The sequence below is a fragment of the Molothrus aeneus genome, chromosome 5 (genome assembly GCF_037042795.1).
Source record: "Molothrus aeneus isolate 106 chromosome 5, BPBGC_Maene_1.0, whole genome shotgun sequence".
In the NCBI taxonomy this organism is placed as follows: Eukaryota; Metazoa; Chordata; class Aves; order Passeriformes; family Icteridae; genus Molothrus; species Molothrus aeneus.
Window position 1 is genome coordinate 17,362,569 of NC_089650.1, and position 20,079 is coordinate 17,382,647.

General features: G+C 42.9%; 2 protein-coding genes across 3 annotated transcripts in view; one reads left to right on the plus strand and one right to left on the minus strand.

Annotated features, from left to right (window-relative positions):
- Positions 1 to 20,079, minus strand: part of SYN3 (synapsin III) — a 190,256-nt gene that overhangs the window by 89,528 nt on the left and 80,649 nt on the right. The window lies entirely within an intron of this gene.
- TIMP3 (TIMP metallopeptidase inhibitor 3) overlaps positions 463 to 20,079 on the plus strand; it is a 37,507-nt gene continuing 17,890 nt past the window's right edge. Inside the window, exon 1 of the mRNA XM_066551038.1 lies at positions 463 to 789. Within this exon, the coding sequence (XP_066407135.1) occupies positions 666 to 789 (124 nt within the window). The 5' untranslated portion in view covers positions 463 to 665. The remainder of the gene's footprint in view (positions 790 to 20,079) is intronic.

Consider the following 20,079-nt stretch of genomic DNA (forward strand, 5'->3'; position numbering starts at 1 on the left):
TTGCAGGCGGACTGAAGGGAAGCAGCGCGAGCTGTCCAAGGACCGCAAGCGTTCTCCAGGTGTCCTGAGGAGCGGCGCGGGCCGGCCCGGGGCAGGGTGTGACAGGCTTGGGCGGACACTCGCCGCTACGGGAGAGCTACAGCCGGCACGGAGCGAGGCTTCCCCCGCCCCGCGCTACCGGGAGCGAAGCGGGTCGGGTCCAGGTCGGATCGGAGCGGGTCGGGGTCAGAACCGGGGCCAGAACCGGGGCCAGAACCGGGGCCAGAACCGCGGTCGGGCCAGAACCGGGGCCGCGCCCCCGCGCGCTGGGCGCCGCGCGCCGCTCTATTCCCTATAAGGCGCGGCGGGCGCGGCCCCGCCCCGCGCTCGCGCCGATGAGGTAATGCGGCGTTGCCATTGGCCGCGCGCGGCGGCGCCCCCGGAGCGCGAGCGGCTCGAGCCGGGTATAACTCCGCGCGCTGGTCCCGCTCTGCCTGCAGCGCTCAGCACCTCAGCTCCTCGCAGCTCCGCACCCGCACCGTCCCGGCGAGCGAGCCAGCCAGAGAGACAGGGGCAGGGCAGGCAGCCGCGGAGCACGGGCTGTTAGGGAGCAAGAATAAAGTCAGCCGAACACAGCATCGGCCGCTTCCCGCTCCGCAGAAGTGAGGAGGCACCTCGGGGGCAACATGACGGCGTGGCTGAGCTTCCTCGTCGTGTTCCTGTGTAGCTGGAGCCTGCGGGACTTGGTGGTGGAGGCTTGCACTTGCGTCCCCATCCATCCGCAGGACGCTTTCTGCAACTCCGACATCGGTAAGTGCCGCCGCCCCGCAGCCGCCCGGGCCGGGAGGGCTCAGGGGAAGCCGAGAGCTCCCGGGACCCTGAGGGGTGCGGGCAGCAGCGCGGCTGTCACCGCCAGGTAGCCGCGTCCCGCGAGGCACGCAGTGAGGGCAGAGGTGCGGCAGGCGGGTCACACCCCACAGCGGTGACCTGACTTTCCAGGAGCGGCTTTAGCTCTGTTGCTGCCGCAGACGTCTGGGTTGGTAAGAGGAGAGGCGTGTGGTGGCGGACCCCCGCCCAGCCCTCCCAAGCCCTGTCCCACGGCGGCAGCAGCCTTTCCCAGAAGTATCTTAAAGAAATCAGGCATTGTTAGAGTGGCATATTTTGTACAGCAGGACAGAAACACAATTGGAGGTGTAGGCTGCCAAAACTTCCTCCTCAACTTGGTGACAAGAAGTAGGAGGCAGGATTAGGATGGGTTCTCCCAAGCCAGGAAGCCGCCTGTGACGGCTGCTGGTTGGAGGTGAGGCTCTCACAGGCTTGTAGTGCTGTGCTTGTAACGTTGGGAAGGGCTAGAAGAGCAGGTACCAAGTGTCTCCAGGCTTTCTGCATGCTGTGCTGTGGTCTTTGCAGCTGTGGGAGGTGTATATACCTGCACACTTTTGGGAAAGTTGAAACGCTTTCCCTGGATCCTGACTGATATTTTCCACTATGGGTTTCAGCATCCCTAGGGTTTTTCGTTACACTAACTTTAGGTAGAGGACAAGGACAGCACCAAAAATCTCTGAGGAGGAGGTAATAGAGACTCTGTTCCCAAATTTGTTGGCTTTCTTGTGGCCGAGGGTGGGTAACAAGATATTGTTGTTGCTTGTTAGCTCTTCCGTGGCAAAGTGTACGAAATCAATTGGTTGTGTCCTTTGAGCTACAGCCTGTATTTACCATTACATGGACTCATGTCTATGTAATGGTAAATACAGGCTGTCACTTCAGCAGTGGTGAGAGGATGGCACAAGTCCAAGAAGTCTCCTGCCTTCTCTGTAGGTTGTCTTAGTAGCACAGCATAAAAGGGGCCAGGGACTTTGCACTGCTGGTACCCACATGGTACTGACTCAGAGTAGAGTCTGCAAAGAAATCCTCCTGGCAACTGCTATGGAAGTCAAATAGAAAGTAATTCTCACTGCAGCAGAACACCCACTGCTATGAATGCTGCCAGTAGCCTTTCAGTAGCCAAGGTTAGTGGCAAAATATCTCTTGCCTTCAGTTCTACAGAAGCTGCAGTTGTGCCTGGTTACTCATGTTTAGTTTATATAGTGAATCTGCTCCTGAATGCCAAAAACCCATTCCATATTAAAAGTGGTGGGAAGGTTGCACTTTGTTTCAGTGACGATAGCCTGGAAAACATTCATAAAATAGTTTTATACTGGGAAATTCTTCCAGGAAACTAAATTATTTAAACTTCTGTTTCCATTTTCATAGTTTGGATAAACAAGTGTGCCACCTAAGTGGCAACTGCCAGGGAGGTTGTCCTTTCTGTGAAAGTGAGACTGGGAAACAGTTTTTCCACAGCAAAAGCTGATGGCAGCATGTGGCCTTCATTAGCTGCATTTTGGGAGAAGGACTGTTTTCTTGCTCTGGTTAGGTCATGCCATAATAGATAAGAGGTAGTTTCAGTTCAAAAATGGTATTAAATATATTTTTGTAATAAATACACACTGACAGAATATTTTTACTAGACGGATAAGTGACTCAGAGTAAACTATGACGTTTCATATAATGGTGCTCCTAAACTTTAGGGCACAAAGTTTTTCCGTTTTCTACTCTGTTTTCTGGTTGAGTTCAAAGTCTTCCCTTCATCTTTCCTTTCTCTCTTCTGGGCTCTTCATTATATCTCAAGCCTTGGCTTTGCTCTGAGACAACATAGTTCAAAAAGTTGGTATGTCTGGGGCTGTCATGCCTACAGACATTGCAGCAATGCAAAGGAAGAGCAGCTTGAGGGGAAAGAGCAACCCATTCCAGTAAATGCCTTGAATGCAAGTTTGGTTAAGACTGCATGGGTTGAAGAAAAAGTAAATCCTTACATTTGCTAAGACTGTCTGGAAAATGTGATATTTCTGTAGGCTGATTTTAGTAAATGCTGTCATGTTCTTCATATGCGGAAAGGAAAAAAAGCTCACTAAAGCTTTCTGGCTTTGGAGGAGTTAATCATCTCCATGGAAACTGATGGCAGTGTACTAGTGCAGTGTTTAGACAGACTAAACTACACGCTGGGTTATAAAACACATTGTGGAGAAGAAAGGGACTTGGCAGCAAGTTTTTATCGCTCTTAAAACTTCTGACAAAATACCAGCTCTAAAGGGAGGAGTCAGTGCAGTAAGGGCTGGAGCAAAAGAGGCTTTTAAAATAGCTCCTAAAACAATGCAAGAAATTAACGAGCTAGGTGGCAGCCTAGGAGAGGCTTTTCATCTTCAGAAGCACTGCATTTTGAAGAAGAAGAAAACTTTTAGGTGAGGACTGTAGTGCAAACTTCTACTGTTGATGTTTCCTGCTTAACCAGTGAAGTCCTATTCTCAAGTTTATTCTCTTCTCCTTTAATCTGATCTCATCGGACATTTAATTTTTCATTTTTCCGATGGCTCAGTTCTGATACAGCCTCCCAACCCTGCAGTCACTAGAAGGTTTTAATCTTTACAGAAACAGATGGTCAACTAAACCCATTGGAAAGGGCAGGATTTCAATATGTACATAGTTTGAAAGTGAAGGTTGTGTTCTTTAAAGGAATCTTGAACTTCATAAATAACAATGTATATATATATATATTTAATTTAAAAAAGGAGGAAGGGGAGAAAAAAGAGGTACTGTTGCTAGAGGTACTATTGGTCACAAGGGATCTTTTCACTCAGCCTGACTGTTCCATCATGATGAATGGAGCAAAAGTGAAGAGGTGTGTCTTATCTGGCCCTGTGGGGTCAATCAATAATAAAATTGCTATTTTAACTCTTGGCTTTCTTTCTTTACCGGGATCAGTAAGTGCCTGAAGAGGCAGTACCGTAATTGGACAAACAGCGGCTGCTATGATTTGCCATCTGAACTTTGCTTCCTCCACTCCTGCCCTCTTGCCTATGACCCCTTCCAGATGTGAATATTTTTCTTTTGTTTGAATTAAGAGACCTTTTCAGAGAACAGACACCAGGCATGCTTTGTTCTTTTGTGACAAAGCTGTGACATTTCCAGCTGGACATAGCTGACATGAAAGGGACTTGTTTGTCCTTTTTTTGCACGAACAGCAGGAATTTTTGAGCTTGGCTGCGGAATGTTGAATTCACAGGTCTGGAAAACGCCTCCCATTTGGCTGGCCCCCTCTGCCCCACATATCCTTTCAAAAAAAAGAAAAAAGGGAGAAAATATGTCAAATTGCAGACTGCATTTTGACAAACCAATCTGCAAGTTTATTTACTCCACAGCTATCTTACTTCTATCTTGCGCATATACTTTAGAGAAGAGCTATGGCACTATAGATGTCTTTTACCTAAGCTCAAAGGAGCTCAACATTCCTCTGTGTTGGGGGAAGAAATACCTGTATCAGCAAGGATGCCAGTGGGTAGTGCTCCTCTCTGTTCTGAGTAACCTCGCTCTTGGTGAGATGGAGGTGGCAAACTCTGGGGAGGCGAATCTAAGTTTTTAAGAGTCCCTTGGTGCTGTGGAAGCCGTTCTTTATTCCATCCTCCTATACCCATAGCACTGAGCTCACAACACCTGCAGTGGCTCCCATCCTTTGAACTGAGAATATGAGAGAAGAGCAAGAAGAAAACAGCAGAGAAGGAGGAAACTGGTGAATTTGTTTGGCCTGAAGTCTCAGCACCTAACTGAAAACCTGCACTTTCCTGGTTTCCCTGAGTTGATCATTCCACCTTCTCACTAATAACCTAAAAGAGATGTGCTGAACACTTGATCACACATGAGATTTTGAACGTGCTTTCTTTATTTTGTTGTAGTGATATCAAATGTCCTGTCTTAGCCTCTAAGGCAGACAGGTAAGGTCTACCAGACTGATAAAAAAGTTACAATAACCTGTCTCAAATTAATTATACCAATCTTTAGTGCTGAAATGAATTTAAAACTTTTTTTTTTTTGTTACGTGTTGTGGCAAAGGTTGCAAAAGTGTATCCACTTCAGAATCAGACATTTGTCACGGAAGTAATGATGTGATTTTATTTTTAGACTGGACTTCCCTTGGAGGCATTTTAGAAGCAGGAAATCTGAGAAGCATCCCATAAAGCTTCAAAAAAGAATTTAAAAAAAGCACTGCAAATTTCATTTTATGTGGGAAGAAATGGAGGAGATTTGTTTGACTTCTATGGAATTCCCATGTCCATGCTAATAACTTTGAAAGAGGGTGTTCGTTGTGACTGGTCATGTCTCCTGACAGAATGATGGCCACTCCACAGAATGATGGCAGCTGAATTATCCTATTTAGTAGAAGTGGAAATAGAAATTATTTCTTTAGTGGTTATTATTATTAATATTAATTTTCTTTTTTTTGTATGTGGTTATGTGCAATTTTAGTTCCTTATAAGAGTTGTGGGATCTGGAGTTAGTCACTTGACCAAATGTATCTATTAAAAAACAAAAGTGGTGAAAATTACTGTTCGGAAGATGTAGTGCAGAATGTTATTTCTTTTTATTATTGTATATGCTTACTCCAGCTTACCTGCAGGAAGTGTCTCCAGCAAGGTCTCTAAGCCAGTAGAGAGACAGATGTTCCAACCTTAAGCCTTGGAGCTCCTGTTTTATGCAGACATTTTTTTCCTTATTTTCACTGATTTCCCACATGTTCTTTAGAACTCTCCACCTGTCAATTGCTCCTCTGATCTTTCTGGAAAGAGGTGGGCTGGTGTGAACATAGTTGTGTACAGCCAGGCACAGTATGGTGTTTTTCATCTGGGTTTGGGAAGGACCTGCCTTATTCATGTCTGTTTTTCAGGATGAGCAGATTTGATTGTTTGACCATAGGGGAAGTGACACAAGGTGTCACACAAATTAATTCTCAGCTCTATCAGTGGACTTCACATTTTCTGAGACACTACTACAGTTAGTCCTGCACTTTCAGACCTTCTTGGATATGGAAACTGAGTTGCATCCGATGAAATGGATCTCTGTACTCAAGTGCAATCCCAGCTGGGGTGGGTGGGGCCAAGCATTTTTAATAGGAGCACTCATTGAGTCACCTTGGCCTAGGTTGGATGTTGGAACTACTAAGATGCAAACTTAGTTTTATGATGTAACAATGTTGTCTAAGGTCAACTTCTTTTTCCTCACAGCTCCAGGACCATGTGGTGCTCTTAGGTAGCCCAACCAAGCGTGCATCACTGAAGGAAGGAGCCTATTTGGTCTGGTCAGGAGGTCTTGGAATTAAATGAAACTTCTACCAGCTGCTCTCTGGGAGTTTGGAAGAGCTGGTAAACCTGAGAGGACAGCTTGGTTTTAGTCAACAGGCAAGACCAGGCATGCTGTGTTTGCCAGCTCTGAACTAGACTAAGCTAGGGGAACTTATTTTTGGTCCTCATAATGTCAGCAGTGCCTGTGTTTGAGTTTCTCTATAATTATGGTTTGTTTTTTTTTTTTTTTCCTTTCAAGATGAAGAGGCTTTTGCTCTAATATGCTGCTTATTGCTGTAGACTTTCAGGGTATGATTCTGTCTTTCACATGATAATATAAATTGGAAGCAAATTATAGTGGTAAAATGATAGTAGTGTAGAAGATGAAAGGAAAATTGTGCCTTCAAGCACCAATTAATTAAGTAAATGCAGAGTTCATTAAAGGCCTACTGTAGCTCATCTAAACCTCTGAAGGACATCCACATGTGACACTTGAAATTTTACTGGCAGAACTTTGATTCTTACTACTCTTTAAGCTAACTATCCCTTCCATAGACTTCTCTGAGACAAGGCTGATCAGAGCAGCTGATTACGTTTGAAACTATCCAAGACTGTTTCAGCTTTTCCACAGCTTTGTGGCACTGAACGCTCTTTGCAACTTGCTGAGCTGAAGGTCATCCCATTTGGTAACCCTCTGTGTAGAACTGCTCAGAGCTCATAGGGAGGACTTTATCACTTCTTTGCCCACCAGTGACGTGACTACCAATGCTATTTGCCCATAGTGGGATAGGGCCTTATTTAAAACTAGGGCTAAACTGGGTGTGCCTTGGAATAGCTTGAGAAAAGAATGTTAACCAGTGTGAATTTCAAATTTCTGCTATTTGAAAGTATTAGGCTAGTGCTGGGCTTGAGGTAAATGAGACCAAGGGGGGATTAAATGGATATGCACCCTCTTAGACAAGATCTAAAATCTGTTCTAGTAATGAATATGGAGAGGAAACACTGAGCCTGCCTCGTAAGCCTCATGCTCTGCGCAAGGCAGGTGCATTGTCATGTGCCTCGCCAGTATTTCACCACCTTGTATCGGGGCTGGATTTGACCTGATTGTTTCAGGTTTCTAAGAGGAATGTTACAAACACTAGAGAGCTTAAAAGCTATTGTCAAAAACAAAGTTAACATTCTACTGTAATGTGAAGTAGTTCTCTTGAGTGACCAGAGTGAAGACATAGTGCATTAACTGACACTGTCTAATAATGTAAAAATGCAAGTAATTTCTAATAACCCTGATTACTTTATTTACTCAAAATTTCTGCAAGTAGAAAAGATAGTGGGAGTCTTCTGGAAACATTCTTCAGAAACTCAAGACAGAAGTCTCTTGAGCTGCTTGGTGCTAAATTTAATGTTGACTATGAATAGTCCAAATTCCTGCTAGTGTTTATATAAGACCTTTCTAAAGGGCAATTTGAGCCCATAGAAACAGTATACAGACAGTAAAACTCTAGTTAAATAGCAGAGAGGTGCATATACAAAAAATTATATCAAACCTCATAAAAATCAGCTATGGTTTGCCTGCAGTGTAGAATCTCGTTCTTACTTTAGAAAGAAAGGAGGGGGTTTGGGGTGTCCCTCCTTGGACAGAAATGTGCCAAGAACTAGAAGAGAGCAGTGCTTGGGGAGTAGGGAGGCCATGGTCACTTTAGGGATATGGTCTTGGGCTGTGCTAGTGGGTCTAGAGGTCTGTGTCAGTGGGCTCAGCTTTGAAAACTTCTGTCTTTATTACAGGCTGGGGAAGAGAATGGCCATAGTAAGAGGCTCAGTGGGAAAGCTGAAATGGGAGAAGGTAATTAGGAGCTGCAGGAGTGGCAAAGGCCCTCCAGAGAGTATCTCAGAGTATAAGGAGGAGAGAAGGACTCCTGGAGAAGGTAAAGGTGCAGTGTGGAAGCCCCAGTGAAGAACTAGTACAGGCTTGTCAAGCCAGGAGGAGTCACTAGCTGTGACACATGGCAGGCCACCCTGCCTGGAGCTATGGGAACTGTGTGGGGCATGCCTAAGGTGGATCTTACCCATCCAGGAGAGCGAATGTGCACTCGGTCTTCAGAGATCACTTCATTAGGAGAACCACCATAATACAATCTGCTATTCTATTGATTGATCCCTAACAGCCTGTAGCATGGTAATTTCTGACTGGCAATCAAGGCTTAGGCTTTGAAAAAACCCAGCCATGGATGGAACACATGCCCTTTATATGGACTCCAGCCAAGCTGTTGCCTTCCTCCATTCAGATGAATGCAAAGTTCCTTCAAGTAGCCCTTCAAGAAATGCAGGTTGTATGGGTGTGTGGGCAGGGCTTGGTCTTTTATTTTTGCCAGGTGAGTTACAAGGAAAATACTGCTTAGCTGGAAAATTATTCACATTGAGCAGCAGGAGAAGCAAATGAAGTGAAGCCATATACAACATGCTGTCTAAAGGCACTTTTGAAATACATGATGTAATAAGCTGCCTCACTACAGCCAGGAGATAAAAGGAGAGTGTGCAGGTGGCAGAGCCATCATTGTTCAACATGTTGTTACTGATCCTGGGCAAAAATACACACTAATAAAAAAATCTACAATCTTCCTTAACTGCCTGTCTGTTCCTAAAGTGTCAGAGCTCTGTAATCCTGCTGGTTCATAAGAGTTTAGAACCAGTTTATTGGGGAGGTAAAAAGGCATGTTAAAGGGCCCAAGGAGGGAAAAGCAACCTCATAGATTTTCCCCTTTCTTAATTCCTCAGTTATGACATGAACAAGCTCAGCTTTCTGCTGGCTGCATGATCACTGGTACTTCAGCAAAGCAGCTATAAATTGCACAAAATTTACACAAGAATGAGCAGGTAGCAATGGCTAAACCAGGTGCAACAGCATGAAGGTAACACATTATTACTTCTTGCTCCATACTGATTAATTAAAAAAAAAAAAGTCACACAACAGCCCATAGGAAACAGGAGTACTTCTGTTTCAGAGGGCTATATTCAAAATGACCCAACTCGTGTTGGCCTAGAATGAAGGACTTGAATTTTAACTCCCTCATGTTGCATTGTAATTACAGTATGGAGATTTCAACATCTGTTTCCTTTTCTCCGTGTTTCCCTGAGTATTGGGTGTTACTGCAGTGAAGTCAGCAGGGAGGCCTGCTGGCATTATGTTAGTCTGTTAATTTTCTATAGAGGAGCACTGAAGCATTTGTTCAGACAACACATTCAATCTCTCATGCTCAGTGAATACATGAACAAGCAAAGATCTTGCTCCTCTGATGTTTAATCAGCCCTCTCAAATTTCATGGATCAGCTGTAAATAGGAAGATTTCCCTCCAGTGAACAGGTTTTGTTGTTTGTCTCCAAACAGTTAAAATACAAGAGAAAAAAATGCTCTTGCTTGTACCAAGACAGGAAGACCACAGAATGGAAAACTTCCGCTTAACTTTGAAAGACGGGAAATAGCTGGTGTTGGAAAGGGAACAGGTAGAGGAAGAGTGAGCCAGGGGATATCTGTGGCAAACCAGCTATTCCCCAGACACTTCTTCAGCTCTGTGTTCTTTTGGGGGATGGAGTTCCAGGCTGACCCCTGTGCTCCAAGCCCTTTATACACTTTCCAAGCACCCACCCCAGTTCTCTACTTCCTGCCTCCTCTGACACTGCTATAAATATCCTGCCTGCCTTTCATAGGTCCAGAGAAATGCACATTGCAGATAAAATGGATCTGAGGTGACAGTATGAAACAGCTTTTAGACCGGCTCTTGTGAAGTGAGTGACTGTTGGGTCCTCTGCTTTATCTTGTGAAGTGTGAGGTTTCTGAGTCCCCTGCTTTAAATTTCTTGAAGAGTGAAACATCCTCCTTATTTATCATGCTCACCTCTGGATTAGGATCCATGGGTGTGTTTCTAAGGAAATTATTTCCTCCAATAAATAATGTGCTACATAAGGCACAGAACTGAAAGCTGAAAGAATTCTGGTATTTGGGAGAATGTAGGGTGGGGAAAAGATGGAACTAGCTGAGAGACCACACTGCATGCAAAGTATAGCACTTACAATACTGAATATCTTAAATGCTTTGGTGAGGTGGATCAGTCCAAGAGGAAATAAAAGAGTGAAGTGATCCCTGGGGCACTTAAATAGCCATCATGTACAGTACTTCAATAGCCACAAAATACCCAGCCCTCCCTTAGCATCCTGCAGGGCAAAAATCACAGAGAAGCGTGGGAAGACAAGAGCTGCAGTTCCTGTGCAAGAAGTTCAGTATTGAAAAAGATAGTGCTGGGGTGGGGGCAGGATGAGTTCTTAAGCCCTTTGTTTTACTTTTTTAAATATGAAGAGCAGCACCTATCCTCCCTTTTTTTTTTTTTTTTTTTTGTTCCCCAAGGGGCTGGGGATTAAGGATTTACATGGTTATTTCCTTAGAGGATCAAGATAAAAAAAGAGACTTCAATAAGTCTCTTTCCATCTTCTCTACAGACAGTATATTTTCAATAGAATTAAGCAGCTGTCCTGCTTTCCCCCACTGTAAAACAGTTTGCAGCTTTACAGAGAAGCAGAGAAAGAGAAGATTTTATAATATCAGATAGAACTTCTAGGTGTAATTTAGGAGACTCCAAGTTATCACAGAAAGGTTTTAAGGCATTCAGACAGAAGTTCAACTAGATCAGGTGACAAATAGCTAGTGACCTTTATCAGTATTTTGCCTTTAATACCTGTACTTTGGAACTAACACGCTGCAGCAGAACCTATGATAATGAGTCATTTGCATCATCCAGCGCAGCTGGAGTCCTGGTACTGATAAAATATAACTCCCAGAAGTGTGGTGTGGGATACTCTGACTTTCCCAAAGCTCCCTTCTCAGGCTGTTGTTTTAATTCCTTGTTATTGGAGATTGATTCAATCCATGGAGTTTTAAGTTCCTTCCAAAACTCTATAGAGACATATTTCAACTCTGAAGTCTTTTTTTCTTTATCGGGATGAGTGCCTAATCTACCTCCCACATGCATTCTAAATTGTAGCTATCTCTTGAGTTTGCCACTGTATTCTGTTTTCCTCTTTTTCTGTTTGACTGGGAGATCAACAGGGTAGAAAGCAGGTCCTTGCCAGCCTTTATTCCAAGGTTTAAGTTGACTGAAGAAATGGTGTAGATTGAGATCATCAGACCGCACCTGTTTGGTGTATTTGGCTGTATGATGGGAAACAAAGCTTTCACTAGTACCGGAAAGTTTTCAAGCCAATAGGTTCCTTCCTGTCAGTGCAAGATTTTGTGTTTGTTTCTGCATGCCCTTCTCACACTGATTTCCTCTAGTACTAATGGCTGTTGGAAGAGCTGGATAAAGGAAAGCACCGGGTCTTTCTTTCCCTCCTGTTTCAGAAACTGCTTTCCTGTTTGTCCTTTATGCAGCATGGCAGCTTCGGCTATTGACGTAAACTTTGTTCTTTGTGCTGTTCAAAGTTCTCCTCTTCTAAATTTGACATTCTACTCACATTGCAACTGCTGTTTTGACAGAAAGAAGGAAAGAGGAGAGAACAGGATTCTAGGGTGGTAGTTGTCTTGGCACACCTGGGGATTCACATTTTTGTGCAGGTTCAATATTTGTACATCAAACTGTCATAATCCTGCACATGGCAGGATTCCTCCAGTACATACTCCTCAATATATACGTGGACCAACGTTGGAAAGATTGACCAAAGTTGTTATTGAAACACTGTGGCGGTGCTTTGAGGAAGCATCACTAGGTTGCACTGTTGAAAAAGATGGGAAAGACAGTTTTGGTTCAAAAAAATATCCAGGACCTGAATGGGAGAGGAAGAATTCAGAGGAGTTTTCTAAGAGTAGCTTAGCCCACTTGGTTCCCTTTTCTGATGAAATCCACCAGGGCTTGCAGTATCCCATCTTAATCTCATGGCAATTAGGACCAAAATGCTGATGTATGTGATTTTTCCACTGGATTTTGGCTGTATCTCTTTATTCTACTTTTTCACCTCATGTGAACATCACTGCTGGAGTTGCTACAACATGCTACATTGTCATAAACATACTGAAATGCAGTAATGTGGACAATCATTGTACACTGGGATGAAAAGGTGTTAAATAAAATAAAATCTTGTTTCTGTATATTCCCAGGGTATTTTTCCTTGCCAAAGACCAAGCACTGAATGGAACTATACACTCATGAGTTAGCTACATGTTTGCCTGCCAATTTAATAGGAAGAGTAAGCAGGATCTGTTATGCTTTTACCCAGAACAACAAAACTGTGTTTTGGTGAGATTTCACTATAATGATGGTGGTTTCAGATCAGTTTTGGTTTTAGAATATATAGGCAGCAAAGCTAAAGCTGACAGAACCAGGCAATGCCGGTCTGCTTTCTGCAGAACCAGTAATGTTTCAGCTATTCAAGGTTATATTTCTTCTCTGCCCTGTTTGGAAGGTGACAGGGGAATCCTTAATTGTCTTGTTGTGTTTTCCTTAAAATCCCTTAACAGAAAATGTTACTGCAATCTGAGGCAAGGAGAATGTAATCTGTGGCTGTTTTGCATAGTTGGATTTGTTGTTTTTGTTTTTAAGCCAACTTGTGACTCTCTGAGGCTAACACTGTTCCAAATCTTATTAATAGCAGTCCTTGACATTTTAGAGGTTTTATCTTTTCATTATTATTCATACATGCTCATTTCTGAATTTGCTAATGTGCACTTGCACTTCCTCAGCTTCCTTGCATGTGGAAGGAAACAGTGTGCACCAACAGCATGGTTTTGTTAAGTGGGGTTCTGCTTATCCCCACAGACTGTTAGACGTGAACATGAAACTACACATTGTAAGCTACACCTCTGATTTTTTTCAGGGGAAAAAAAGCTCTGTAACTATTCTTAGTTGGTATATTATGTGTGAAATGAAGTAGTTCCAAGGGGATGAACAACTGCTATTCAGATGGGGTACGTTTATGCTTTGGCCTTCTCCTCAGAGCTACAGCAGTTCAGTGTTCTTGACTCCAAGTGTATCCTTGGGGTAGGAGCAAATCGGAGCGCGGGCAAGGTTGCCAAGCGCAGGCTTAGACGTGTGCCTCGTGTGCGTGTGTGTACATCTCGCAGTTCGGTGATGACCCCGGTGACTTCTTGAACTTTTAATGACAATGCAGCTGTCTGTTCATGGTGCTAATTAACCCAAAATCTGATTCCTCCCTCCCCCTCGTTATCCATTGCGTGAATGAGATGTGAAAACAAGAAGACGACTTTTCCCGTGCCCTTAGGGCTGTCTGAGCCTGGCAGCAGTGACCCTGCCTGAGCCGAACTGAAAGAGCTGCTGCGCAATGGCCCATACGCCTTTTTAATGGACTATTAAGATTCCACCTTCTCCCCCTCCCTCCAGTCCTGTAACAATTTGGAGCGATATGGCACTTAGGGGAAAACAGCTGCAGGAATAACTTCTCTTTTGGAAAGCCAGAGACAGCTGTTCAGTTTGTAAGTATAGGGATTCCTCCACTACTTATTTAGGGCCTGATCCCACTCCAGTTAAAATCAGTAGAAAGTTTTCAGCTGGGTTCAGTGGGCACTTGAAGGAAGCAGCTTCAGGAAGCAGCCTGCAATCAAACAATACTGCTTCAAAATGTTGGATACGGCCAGAAAAGAAAATTAAAGTAGGAAAGCATTTATCACAGAGTTGACTTTCTGACTTGCCTGCAGGCTCAAAGTAGAAGTAAGCAGGCTAATGAGGAACAGGTTAAATTAGTGTTTGTGGTATCCTAAGTTGCTTTAAAAAATGGTTTTTGTAGGTCTACGTTCATTTACAGTCTGCAGTGTTGGCAGACTTTTACTGGCACAGTGAATTAAAGGACGGATCTTTGATGTTGAATGCTGATTTTAGTTTAGATGCTCTAAAATCATAGGGGATAATGGCTTACTTTTTGAAATTATGCAAGTTCTCAGTACCTGCAGCTCTCATTCGTATGAATTTACATGCCATGTCTGAAAAATGAAATTACTCTTGCTTCTGTAATTAGAGATTGTTGTTGTCACCTGATTTATATACAGTGAAAGAGAAGGCTAGAAACTTGCTGATGAGGGTCAGATTTTCTGCTTCATAGAGAATTTTGAAATGGTAGAAGTTTATTCCATCTGAAATGTGAGGGAAAATGATAATATTGGAGTTTCAGCATGACATTTTCTAGGAAAAGCAATTCAGATACATCTGAATCTAATGTTTTGAAGGATTAATTGAAAATGTCCAATTTGACTGAAGGTGTCTTTCATGTCAACATTAAGACTTCAAGCGCAGTTGAAGAGAATTGCTGATGCAGGTTAAAAATAGTTCAATTTTTTTCTGAGAAAAAAATGAAAAAAACCAGTTTTGCTGGAGTTGATACTTTCTGTAGAAAATTGTGACTTAAGTAAAGCCATGATCCCTGACAGGAAAAAGCCTTTCCAAAAACATCCCTGATGGCTTAACAGTAACAGCCTCCCCTTCTGGAAGTGATGATTTTGGTCAGGTTACATGCTGCCTCTCAAGCTGGGAGAGATTCCAGTTCATTAGTCCTTCTAGGCTTATAGTTAGCTTTTTCTGAATGCTCAGAATTCCCTTTAAAACACAAATCTAGCTTTTCCTGAATGCTGAGAATTCCCTTTACAACACAAAACTAGATTCCCTTTGCTTGCTCCAGTCCTTGTCAATAGGCTCTTCTCCTTGTGTTTGCTGCATTAATGAACAAACAAGTTTGCTTTGTGATTGTGTTGCTGCCAGTGGACTGAGACGAGGTATTTCCCCTTGTATTTCTGTTAGTTCCCTCCCTGTCAATGTTTAAACAAGCTTACACCTGTGTTCCAGGTGCAAGCTTAACTCCAGCCCTGAAAAGCTGGCTCTTGGGAGTGTGGTTCATTACTTTGCCAAAATAGTCCTATTACAGCAATGTCTGAGAAGACTGAGACAGGCAGGAAACAGTCAGGCTTGGTGGATACCCTGGAAATCGTTACCTTTCTCTGTAAACATTCAGCACTGCCATATCCAGGGAACTTCTGCCTCCCAAACAGTTAATGGGCCTTAGAGCATTCAGAAATAGCCATCACTGTGCCAGGGCAGCTGTGAAATGATTACCCAACCACATCTTGTGACCTTTAGGTTTTTTTCTAAAAAGTTACAAGGACACCTAACAACTGATATGGGAATGAAAGCTTGCCTCCCTCAAATTGGAAATTTATGAAAGTTTTCAGTAAGAATTCTTTCTGAAGCTGTCAAACTCCAGTGGCACAGATGAGCTAAGTGACTGGTACATTCACTTCAGAGTGATTCTCCATCAGATTCATGTGGTCAGACTTGAACATTTCCATTTAAAGCAAACCCACTTATTATCAGCACTGTCTAAGAATAAAACAACAGTTAGTCTTTAATTTGTGTAAATATTTGTTGAGCAAAAAAAAAAAGTCAACAATTGGTGTTAGACAGGCACACATAACCATTCAGTGTGTTCTCTGCACTTACACAAGTCTGGCTAAGAATCATAACTCATTAATATGTCATTGGTAGCACCAAGGATGTATATAAGCACCCTAGTAATGATACAGTACTTCTGGGAATCCATTTTGATTATGGTCTACTGGGTTGTTCATGGATATGAAATTCTGATGAAAAGTATGTGTGAAGAAAGTTTGGGTAGTAGAAGAATGAGATGCAGTTTCCATAGAACACCTTAGGCTAGTCTGTCAGTAGGACAGTCAAGGAGTTTGAGCAAACTGTTTAAAGAAGGAAGGTGACTGACCACTGGCTATCTACCTTTTCTGCTGTCAGTGCTCTGTGTCATTGCACAGGGAGAATCCTGTCTTCAGAGCCAGAGGATGCACAGCGTGCGGTATTTGTGTTGCTCATGTAAAGAACTGGTGGTTTTGGTTTTTTGGGGATTTTTTTTGGTTGGTTGGTTTTTTACCTGATTTTCACAACAAATCAACACTGAGTTCTTGAAGACTTCTAAAGTCAAAAGTGAAGGATGATGCTTTGGAATGCAGTTTCGACAGGGCACTACAGGGACTTCTGGAAAGTTCTGGATAGGTGGGCAGATTAGTTAAATTGCCCTGCTATTATCCTAACCATGACCTTGTATTGTCCTATCCTTGACCTGTAGGCTGCTGGGAACTGTGTTATGTGAGGCTCACTCAGGACTCAGGGAGGTTTCCTACTTGCTTTAATGAACAGTGAATCAGGACCTGAGTGCTACACCTAAAGCTTTACGTGGTGCTCAGACTCCATAAAATTCTTCATGTACCTAAGATCAGCTACATGGTAGTAATTACTGTGATTACATAACAGACATTAATAAAATGAGCAATTAGTAAATTCCTTAAGCATTGTGATATAACCAGAACTGTGTCATGGATGTGTCCAGCGTACGTGAACAGTCTGCAGATGCTGGCAGCTTGAGAACAATTGATGATGTCTCCAGAATGGTGGGAAAAGATACTCTTTTTATTGGGGAAATTATTTGAATGCAGGTTTAATTTCAGGGTCTGGCAGACCAAATACTAGGTCCTGTCAGGCCCAGTGTGAATAGGAGCAGCAGAGCAGTGCCTGTAGGCCTGACCTAGTTAAATATGTGTACCTCTCTGGTATGGACAGCTGCTTAGCGTGTCAGTGTAGCGCAAGTTTTGTAATGCAGGAAGGAATTTGCAGGCCCACCCAGTACCCTTGAAATCTATACATGTTCCCAAACAGTTCTTCCTCTCTAGCTCCTACGTGCAAAATTGAGCATAAACCATGTGATCAGTGGAGTGCGGCCTCCTCGCAGAAAGCTGGCACCCATCCCAGATGGGCAAGGTGCTGGAGCAAGGAGAGTCCTCTGAAGTAAGTTGATGAAGCAGGGAGTGTCCAGGCCTGGGGCTTTTGATAATCTCTCTTTTGAAAGGTTTGCATGGCTGTCAGAGATGCCCTACTTCTAATGCATAGATGAAAACTCACTTCAGATGTTCTCTTTAGTAGGACTGTCTTTCCTCCTCCTTTTCCTCCTGTTGAACTGTTTGGATCTGGTGCCCAGTAGGTTTGTGGATTGCACAGTGGGTTAAGAAAGACTAATAAATTGGCAAATTTAGCTCAAAAATTTTTATATTGCATCCTTAAAAAATACAGTGATGAATTTATGATGCTTGTTAACTCTGGTTATACCCCAAGGGAAATCTAGCACTAAGGACAAAAACATGCCAGTTCTATGTGTCTGGTTTTACTGAAGTTTCATTATTACTTGTAATGCCAAGTAGCATCTACCAGGTTCAGGCCCTGGGCATTCACTTGTCAAGTGCTGGATCAGAACATCTTCCCTCACCTCCTCTTTGATGTATGTGAGCCATCTCTTGGCTGCTTAGTGGAGACAGTGGGTTGGTTCTGAAACCTGATACTAAGCTGCAACACAACAGCCTACAGAAGAAACTACCATAGCCCCATAAAGCAACTTATCTACAACTTTATAGGCTGGGGACTTTCCTTTCTCAGCAGAATTGAAATTTCTGGGTAATTTATAGTAAAATTAAAAAAAAAAAAATCAGAAGGGTGTGTCTACATTGCCTCTTCAACCTGAAATCTCATTGTGTACCCATTTTGATATACACCAGAAAACAACATCATTTGAGAATTGTTTAGTTTTAACAGTATTTTGTTCTTTAAAGAGTGCCCATGACCTCAAGAGAAAAAAAGTCTTCCCCATGTGAATCAGAATGGGATTTCTGTGATTGTGGTAGGTTCTTGAAAATATCACTTGATCCATTTTAATCACTTTAGCACTTGTTCTTGCAGTTTATCATCATGATCTGTGGAAATAGAAGATCGGCCTCATTACAGCTGTATCACTAAATCACAGGCAAAGGACATATTTTCCTCCTTGCAGAGGCTGCTCCCCTAACTGTACTCTTTAGGCAATTCGTCTCTCATCATATGCTCCAATTTGCTTTCCATGTTACTGCTCACTTGATGGGTTGGGAAACGATCAATGCCAGATGCACATTCCTTTCAGGCAGTAAATGCTCCTGCAGCAGTAAGTTATGTGCACCAGCTTCTTGTTTCATTAAAATCACATATGGTTTCCATTTGCCCCTAATGGATCTCACATCAGCTCTGCCATATTCTCTGAGTGGAAAGCTTAGACCTGTGGCTCCTTTGAACAGTTCCAAAGAACTGTGGGAAACCAGAGCCTTGTCTCAGCCTGGCTTCCCCTGGTCTGCTATGGAAGTACTGTGTCGAGAAGTACTTGATCTGAAAGAGAGGGCTGAACTAAATCTTATTCTATTGCACCAATTGTATGTAGACAAAAGGAAACAGAAAAGGTGTTTTGAGCTGAGTATTGCTCTGAGTCATATACTTGTTATCCATTGTTGTAAGCTGGCTTTGGAAGAGCTTTTGTGTGATAATTTTGACAACCATCTTTCCAACACTGCTAACCTTGGCTGAAAGCATTTCTGCCTTTGGCAGTTGTCAGAGACACAAAATGAGGCAAAATGCACTCTGCTGAAAACAGTCCTTGGAGAATGCACTCTGCTGAAAACACTCTTTGGAGAGAGATGTGAGATGCCTCTACTGTGCTCTGTACATGAGACACGCCCTTCCCCTCCCTCCACTTGTATCATTTTTCCTTCCTTTTCTCTGATTCTTGCCTACTGCCTTTTGCCTTAGCCTGAATTTAGCTTCCAGTGACGATTTTAAAAATATAGGTGGAAAGTAAAAAAAAAAGCTTGCCAAAAGGGAGACAGAAAAATGTCTAGTTGGCAGGAATGACATTGTTTTCTCCTTTTATTTTTCCAGAGTGTTCTCAATGCTGTAGGCATGCTCATTACATAGTCTGCAGCGTCTCTGCTTATATCTATGGCAAACCTAGAATGTTTTGTTGATATAAGTTGTGAGACTAACCCAGCAATACATGTAACTCCAGTAACTCAACTCTGTGCCTGATCTAGCTAATCTCTTATGTCTACCTGGCTTCACTGAATTTAGTAGCTGGTAACAACAGACAGTGGGTTTTTTTCTTCTTTCTTTCCTTTAGCTTCTCTGTGTTTTTAATGAGGTATTTCCTGAAGCTAGTTTTTAAATGTACTAGCATCTACATACGGATCTAAGAGATTCTACTTGGACCTTTTAAATGAATATAAATGCATTTTAGATCCATCTATTCTTCCTTCTCCATTCAGTCTTCCCTCTGTATTCCCAATGGTGTGTATGATGGGGAAGCAGGGGAGCTAACATTAGGAGTTAAATGCCGGGGAAGTGCTGGGCAGTTGAAGAGAGTTTGAGCAACTGGCCAAGTTGCATATAGGAACCTGAAGGAAATGCCCAGAAGAGAATTTGCAGGTTCTCATTTAACAGAAATCTCTTGTTTCTCTCTGATTCTTTTGTATTTCAAAGAGTGCTTGGACTTCCATAGGATCAGGTGCACCATATAGGGAGGGAGAAAATGCTTGATACTGCTGCTATCACAAAGGTTGTATCCAGTTAATAAGCTACAGGTGAAATGCCAAGCACTAACCAAGTTCTGCTTGGTTGTTTTATGCAACCTTGTGTCTTTAATTTATGGTCTTGTTGGGAGGACTAACTTTCTCCCAAGTAAAGCCCTTCTAAAGAAGCATATACTTTTTGAGGTGATGGAAGGTCTGACACAACCAAAATCTTGTATGAAAAAGTTGTATCACTCCTTATTTTGCAGTGTTAGAAGTCAAGAAGCACAACATGTTGTGCAAACAGAATCTCAGTGGCAAGGAAATCTGCAGGGATGGGAAATGTGGTTAATATTTAGCAAGTGTAATTGTGATCAGTTGTTTTATACGCAGCTTAGGCCTGGGCAAACCCATTTAATTGCCTTCCACTTTTCTTTGGGGTGGCCTTCAAACAGACTTGCCATGCCACAGACAGGGGAAGTTTTTTTGGAACTGTGAAACAAGGACCAAAAGTAAATGTCATAATTCTGGTTAGAACAGGGG